Source organism: Myodes glareolus, chromosome 21, assembly GCF_982192425.1.
Source record: "Myodes glareolus chromosome 21, mMyoGla1.1, whole genome shotgun sequence".
Classification (NCBI taxonomy): Eukaryota; Metazoa; Chordata; class Mammalia; order Rodentia; family Cricetidae; genus Myodes; species Myodes glareolus.
The window spans coordinates 56,718,030-56,726,021 of record NC_142046.1 but is presented as its reverse complement, the minus strand read 5'-3'; the positions used below and the strand labels follow the sequence as shown (position 1 = coordinate 56,726,021).

General features: G+C 44.6%; 2 protein-coding genes across 2 annotated transcripts; both read left to right on the top strand.

The window, feature by feature from the left end:
* The first annotated feature begins 512 nt into the window (after positions 1-512).
* Positions 513-4,190, top strand: LOC148118735 (intraflagellar transport protein 70A1). Its single transcript, XM_087900072.1, has one exon. It carries the CDS (start codon positions 771-773, stop codon positions 2,763-2,765), a length of 1,995 nt encoding a protein of 664 aa, XP_087756198.1. The 5' UTR covers positions 513-770; the 3' UTR covers positions 2,766-4,190.
* Positions 4,180-7,992, top strand: LOC125394988 (intraflagellar transport protein 70A2). The gene has a single exon (XM_087900071.1). The coding sequence runs from the start codon at positions 4,180-4,182 to the stop codon at positions 6,349-6,351; it is 2,172 nt and encodes a 723-aa protein (XP_087756197.1). The 3' UTR covers positions 6,352-7,992.

The following is a 7,992-nucleotide window of genomic DNA, read 5'->3' as shown; positions in this document are numbered from 1 at the left end:
TGTAATTTGATTATATTGAATTATCTATCTGATGTTTCTATCTGCTACTTCATATTTATTGCTTTACTTTTGCTTGCTATGTTCTCAATAAACAGACTTTCAAAACCAAAACTGCCATTCTAGATCAACTTCTAGTTTTTACAGAATACATGGTCATTAAACCAGCACAAAAACATAATTCTAGAAGATTTCAAAGTTTTTAAGGCAAAAAGATCATTGTCTCAAAATAGTGTATAAGTCTCAAAAAGCTTCATTTATACCAGACCCTGAGGCAGGGAACTGCCAGGCCACAGAGAAGAAACATCCAGCCAGCAAGCAACACACCATTTTAACGAGTAGGGAGAGTCTAAAACTCTCATTACAGAAATAAATTACTTTGGATGATCTTTTTCTATCTGAATACAAAAATAAACAAAAACACATATAAAGGAAACAGATCCTGTCAAAAGTATACAGGGTTAAACCGACATGAAATGAAACTACAATTCCCAGAATGCAAAGCGCCGCTGACCCATGGGAAGTGAAAATGGCGCATGTCTGGAGGAAACAAATTTATATGCCTGGATTGCTTGAAGTAGCTTTCTATCCCTTCTCTCACTTTTTTCTCTATCCAGTTTATAGTCTTCTAGCACATAAAAATTCAGGGATTATAATTATAGTTCGTCTTCGCATCTATCACATGCTTTCTACCTCATTACAACGCCCGCATAGACTTCCACTTCCGGTTACCAAGTTGCCTTGGAAACTAGCACGCGCTACTTTTGGCGGCTATGGCCTGGCAAAGCAACTCTAAAATTCCCGACGGTGAGTTCACGGCCGTGGTCTACCGGCTCATCCGCGACTCCCGCTACTCAGAGGCGGTGCAGCTGCTGACCGCCGAGCTGCAGAGGAGCCCCCGCAGCCGCGCCGGGCTGTCGCTGCTCGCCTACTGCTACTACCGCCTGCAGGAGTTCGAGCTCGCTGCAGAGTGCTATGAGCAGCTGAGCCAGATGCACCCGGAACTCGAGCAGTACCGCCTGTACCAGGCCCAGGCGCTCTACAAGGCCTGCCTGTATCCCGAGGCCACGCGGGTCGCCTTCCTTCTGGACAACCCCGCCTATCAGACTCGCGTCCTTCGTCTCCAGGCTGCCATCAAGTACAGCGAGGGCGACCTGCCAGGAGCCAGGAGCCTGGTGGAGCAGCTGCTGAGTGGGGAAGCTGGAGAAGACAGTGGAGGGGAGAATGACCCAGATGGTTTGGTCAACATGGGCTGTCTGCTCTACAAAGAGGGACACTACGAAGCTGCCTGTTCCAAGTTCTTTGCGGCCCTGCAGGCTTCTGGCTACCAGCCTGATGTATCTTACAACCTGGCTTTGGCATATTACAGCAGTCGTCAGTATGCCCCTGCTCTGAAGCATATCGCCAACATCATTGAGCGAGGCATCCGTCAGCACCCAGAGCTAGGTGTGGGCATGACCACCGAAGGCGTTGATGTCCGAAGTGTTGGCAACACCATAGTCCTTCACCAGACAGCACTGGTCGAAGCCTTCAACCTCAAGGCAGCCATAGAGTACCAACTGAAAAACTATGAGGCAGCCCAGGAAGCCCTCACTGACATGCCGCCCAGGGCCGAGGAAGAGTTGGACCCTGTGACCCTGCACAACCAGGCTCTGATGAACATGGATGCCAGACCTACGGAGGGGTTTGAGAAGCTCCAGTTCCTGCTCCAACAGAACCCGTTTCCCCCAGAGACCTTCGGCAACCTGCTGCTGCTCTACTGTAAATACGAGTACTTTGACCTGGCAGCTGATGTCCTGGCAGAGAATGCCCATTTGACGTACAAGTTCCTCACGCCCTATCTCTATGACTTCTTGGATGCCATGATCACTTGCCAGACGGCTCCTGAAGAGGCTTTCATAAAGCTGGACGGGCTAGCTGGCATGCTGACTGAGCAGCTCAGGAGACTCACTAAGCAAGTTCAGGAAGCAAGACACAACAGAGATGATGAGATTGTCATAAAAGCTGTCAATGAATACGATGAAACTCTGGAGAAGTATATCCCTGTCCTGATGGCCCAGGCAAAAATCTACTGGAATCTTGAAAACTATCCCATGGTGGAGAAGATCTTCCGCAAATCTGTGGAATTCTGCAATGACCATGATGTGTGGAAGCTGAATGTGGCCCACGTTCTCTTCATGCAGGAAAACAAGTACAAAGAGGCCATCGGCTTCTATGAGCCCATCGTCAAGAAGAACTACGACAACATCCTGAGCGTCAGCGCCATTGTCCTAGCCAACCTCTGTGTCTCCTACATCATGACAAGTCAGAATGAGGAAGCCGAGGAGCTGATGAGGAAGATTGAGAAGGAGGAAGAACAACTCTCCTATGATGATCCAGACAAGAAAATCTACCACCTCTGCATTGTGAACTTGGTGATAGGAACCCTCTATTGTGCCAAAGGAAACTATGACTTTGGTATCTCTCGGGTAATCAAGAGCCTGGAGCCTTACCATAAAAAGCTAGGAACTGACACGTGGTATTATGCCAAAAGGTGCTTCCTGTCCTTGCTAGAAAACATGTCAAAACACATGATCGTGCTTTGTGACACTGTTATTCAAGAATGTGTTCAGTTTCTAGAGCACTGTGAAATTTTTGGCAGAAACATCCCTGCTGTTATAGAACAGCCTTTGGAAGACACGAGCATGCACACTGGAAAGAATACAGTCACGTATGAGTCCAGACAGTTGAAAGCGTTGATTTATGAGATCGTAGGGTGGAATGTGTAGTAATTTCTGTTAACGACTTTTATTATAAAATCTTTGTTATCTTGGCATTGTGTTTTACGTGTAAGCTTTGGAATTTTCACACATTTTATATGCTGGACTTTGTTTACTTTATATGTCTATTCAATTAGATACAGGCTTTCCTGATGAGAAACTTCACCAGTGAACACGATAAATGATCCCAGAAGCCTGTATTTCAGTTTTCAGAACTGAATGTAGGAAGCACCATCTGAAAGAGCTGATTATGTCTGCATCCTTTCATTTTTAGTTCATTGTGTACCTTATTTTGTTTGTGAAGAGCATTGCATCCATGGAGGACATGGGTGGACTCTGGACCTTAGTTATCATCCATTTGGGCTTTGGAGGCAGTTTTAGGGAGTCCACACCCTGCCTCCGTTTACCCTCACCATCATTTTATTTGTAGTGTAGAGTTTTGCACCCTGGTAGATTTTAAATATTTTGTTTTGTTTTGTGGGGCTTTAGGGGTTTTGTTTTTGTTTAAAAGAGAAGTAATGTTTGACAAAAGTTTTAATGTTCTTAGTGGTTTTTCTTAGATGCAAAATTCACTGTGAAATTTTATCCCTAAGCAAAAGTCTAGTCCCGTGGTGTGGAGATAACAAATAACTGACAAGTATCTGATATTTTACTGTTCATAATTCACTATTTTAATAATACAAGTGATTTTAAAAGTCAGCATTTATTTCCCATACTTATGTAGCAAATTATAAGACATTAATGCTGGGGTTTCTTCTCATAGCATCTTGGGAAAGAGAAACACACTTCAGTTTTCTGACATTACTGAAGTCTCTTTTGAAGTTGATTCCATTTAAATATTGATATATAAAATGATATAATTTTAAAGTATAACAAAGCTATCCTGCACTATTTTCTTCTTTTGTTTTACCAGTTTCCTAGCCACAATCTTCCCAGTTAGTTCTCAGGGGAATCCCACGGGTTTTGCTACTCATGCACTCGATTTCCCACAAACATAAAGGGCTTTAATCCTTGTTTTCCTCAGCCCTATTGGCCTTTTGTTCTTAATAACGTCAGTCGTAGAGAACATCGAAAACGTTAGGTTTTGAAAGTTTTTAATCCACAAAATGAGCAAATTTTTATGATGTAACAGCTTTCTACTTAAGTAAAGATTGTTGCTATACTGAAATACTTTTTTTTCTTCCAAAAGGAATGAATCATATGTAAAATGGAGTTGCATGTATATACGCGGTATGACATATATACACACAATATATTCACACAATGTTTGCTTAAGGTAGAGAAATACTAGCAGGCGTGTCAGAGAATATGACTAAAGTTTTTTTATAATTTATTGCATTTTTATATTATTATTTGACCTGTTCCTGTTCGCTCAAGTTGTGATGATTTCATATCTGAAAGAAACACATTAAAATAGTGCTTTATGTTCAGAAACTTTGCCGTTTCCGTTAAGTGCAAGAAACAGTCACAGTCTTTCCTAGACAGGCAACTTCCTTCAGTTACAAAACAACTTCCGGGATACGTTAGGAACCGTCTCCAGACTTCCGTTTCCGTTGGCTTGTTGCCCGGGGAACCGGAACACGCACCAATCTTGACAGTTATGGCGGGGCTGAGCAGCTCGCAGATCCCCGACGGTGAGTTCACGGCCGTGGTCTACCGGCTCATCCGCGACTCCCGCTACTCAGAGGCGGTGCAGCTGCTGGCCGCCGAGCTGCAGAGGAGCCCCCGCAGCCGCGCCGGGCTGTCGCTGCTCGCCTACTGCTACTATCGCCTGCAGGAGTTCGAGCTCGCTGCAGAGTGCTATGAGCAGCTGAGCCAGATGCACCCGGAACTCGAGCAGTACCGCCTGTACCAGGCCCAGGCGCTCTACAAGGCCTGCCTGTATCCCGAGGCCACGCGGGTCGCCTTCCTTCTGGACAACCCCGCCTATCAGACTCGCGTCCTTCGTCTCCAGGCTGCCATCAAGTACAGCGAGGGCGACCTGCCAGGAGCCAGGAGCCTGGTGGAGCAGCTGCTGAGTGGGGAAGCTGGAGAAGACAGTGGAGGGGAGAATGACCCAGATGGTTTGGTCAACATGGGCTGTCTGCTCTACAAAGAGGGACACTACGAAGCTGCCTGTTCCAAGTTCTTTGCGGCCCTGCAGGCTTCTGGCTACCAGCCTGATGTATCTTACAACCTGGCTTTAGCTTGTTACAGCAACAGGCACTATGCCCCTGCTCTGAAGCATATCGCCAACATCATTGAGCGAGGCATCCGTCAGCACCCAGAGCTAGGTGTGGGCATGACCACCGAAGGCATTGATGTCCGAAGTGTTGGCAACACCGTAGTCCTTCACCAGACGGCACTGGTCGAAGCCTTCAACCTCAAGGCAGCCATAGAGTACCAACTGAGAAACTATGAGGCGGCCCAGGAAGCCCTCACTGATATGCCGCCCAGGGCCGAGGAAGAGTTGGACCCTGTGACCCTGCACAACCAGGCTCTGATGAACATGGATGCCAGACCTACGGAGGGGTTTGAGAAGCTCCAGTTCCTGCTCCAACAGAACCCGTTTCCCCCAGAGACCTTCGGCAACCTGCTGCTGCTCTACTGTAAATACGAGTACTTTGACCTGGCAGCTGATGTCCTGGCAGAGAATGCCCATTTGACGTACAAGTTCCTCACGCCCTATCTCTATGACTTCTTGGATGCCATGATCACTTGCCAGACGGCTCCTGAAGAGGCTTTCATAAAGCTGGACGGGCTAGCTGGCATGCTGACTGAGCAGCTCAGGAGACTCACTAAGCAAGTTCAGGAAGCAAGACACAACAGAGATGATGAGATTGTCATAAAAGCTGTCAATGAATACGATGAAACTCTGGAGAAGTATATCCCTGTCCTGATGGCCCAGGCAAAAATCTACTGGAATCTTGAAAACTATCCCATGGTGGAGAAGATCTTCCGCAAATCTGTGGAATTCTGCAATGACCATGATGTGTGGAAGCTGAATGTGGCCCACGTTCTCTTCATGCAGGAAAACAAGTACAAAGAGGCCATCGGCTTCTATGAGCCCATCGTCAAGAAGAACTACGACAACATCCTGAGCGTCAGCGCCATTGTCCTAGCCAACCTCTGTGTCTCCTACATCATGACAAGTCAGAATGAGGAAGCCGAGGAGCTGATGAGGAAGATTGAGAAGGAGGAAGAACAACTCTCCTATGGTGACCCAGACAAGAAAATCTACCACCTCTGTATTGTGAACTTGGTGATAGGAACCCTCTATTGTGCCAAAGGAAACTATGACTTTGGCATTTCCCGAGTTATCAAAAGTCTGGAGCCTTACCATAAAAAGCTAGGAACTGACACGTGGTATTATGCCAAAAGGTGCTTCCTGTCCTTGCTAGAAAACATGTCAAAACATACAATCATGCTGAGGGACACTGTTATTCAAGAATGTGTCCAATTTCTAGAGCACTGTGAAATTTTTGGCAGAAACATCCCTGCTGTTATAGAACAGCCTTTGGAGGAAGAGAGAATGCACATTGGGAAGAATACAGTCACGTATGAGTCCAGACAGTTGAAAGCATTGATTTATGAGATCATAGGGTGGAATATGTAGTTACTTCTGAAAAGGTCATTAGACTTTTTCAAATCTACATTTTCCTTTATTAATTTTCCTGTACATTTTTATATTTGTTTCAGGTTTGACTCGGTATATTTAAAACTAATAGTCTTCCACCCTTGTAGCCAGTGTGTGATATAGGCACCCGCATTCTTGCTGCTAGACACCGCCCACAGTTGCTGTAGCGACATCTCTGCAGTGGCACAGTGCAATGAGTGTTTTGTCTTTGAGCTGTAAAGAGAACTGTGCCTCAGTAACTAGTATACCATCTGATGTGCCTGCCTTGTTAGTAACTAGTATACCATCTGATGTGCCTGCCTTGTTAGTAACTAGTATACCATCTGATGTGCCTGCCTTGTTAGTAACTAGTATACCATCTGATGTGCCTGCCTTGTAGGCCCCGTTGTTGGAACACAGCAAACCATCTTTCCATCAGCAAAGAGAAACAGAAGGCAGACTTTGTTCTCTTGGCAGATTGTGCTGCCCAATAAATCTAATTCTTAGCCATATGCTTCCAGTTTATTATTATTATTATTATTATTATTATTATTATTATTGGTTGATTAGTTTGTTGGTTGGTCTTGTTGGGGCCTTTTAGTCTCTGTTGAAGCTTTATTTCACTTTCTGGACCCCATCAAAAATGAAAGTCTAGTTTGTACCTGGTCTAAGTCTTTTTGAAAGCACCAGTACTAAATAACAGAATCATTTTTCCTAGGTTCTTTTCTGGTTATTTTTAGCCAGTGGTTCCATTTTTCTTCCATGATGTGCTTGGTTCTTAGGTTTTCTAATCAATATTTCATCATTTCTGCTTTTGGTTTTCCATAGTTGACTGCACTTCGTAACTACTTAAAAATACTAAATATGGAAGTTCTTTTTAAAAACGTGTGTGTGTGTGTGTGGTGTGTGTGGTGTGTGTGTGTGTAGGCGTGTGTGTGTGTGTGTGTGTAGGCGTGTGTGTGTGTGTGTAGGCGTGTGTGTGTGTGTAGGCGTGTGGGTGTGTGGGTGTAGGCATGTGGGTGCCATGATGTTTTTGTAGAAGTGAGAACGACTTTAAGGAGCAGGTCCCCTCTTTCTGCTATGACTCTCATGAGTTGAACTCAAGCCCTCAGGCTTTACCGAGCCAGCACTTTACCCACAGCAGCCTTGGAAGCTCAAGTTTAGAAGCTTTGCAATGTTTTTAGTTAAGAAAGAAGTATTGAGCTGAAAATGAAAGAAAAAGGTGAGGGGATAAGTTGGAGACTTCCTACAGCCTGTGGGTCTTAATTCTCTTGCTCTCGAGGTCTTACAATCCTTTCAGCTGCTGGGTTCTTTCTACAATTGCTTTCGGCAGTAGAATCCATACAAAGGAAGCTTCCCTTCTTTTATAACCTGGAATGATAAGCCTGGTCAAAATGAAATACGTAATTGCATCTCAAATTAATATAGTCTAGTACATTGGCTTCCAGAACATGTTTACCATTAAGGGGAATGTTGTAACTTACCGATTATTAAAAAAAAAAGTTTTCCTTACAACTCTAGCTATGAATGCATAAAAGGCAGACCCTCTTTTCTGCTACCATTATGCATAAACTATGTATTGTGTTAATATTTAGAAATAATAAAATTCTCTTAATTTCCTTTTTCAGTTGATCTAATAAA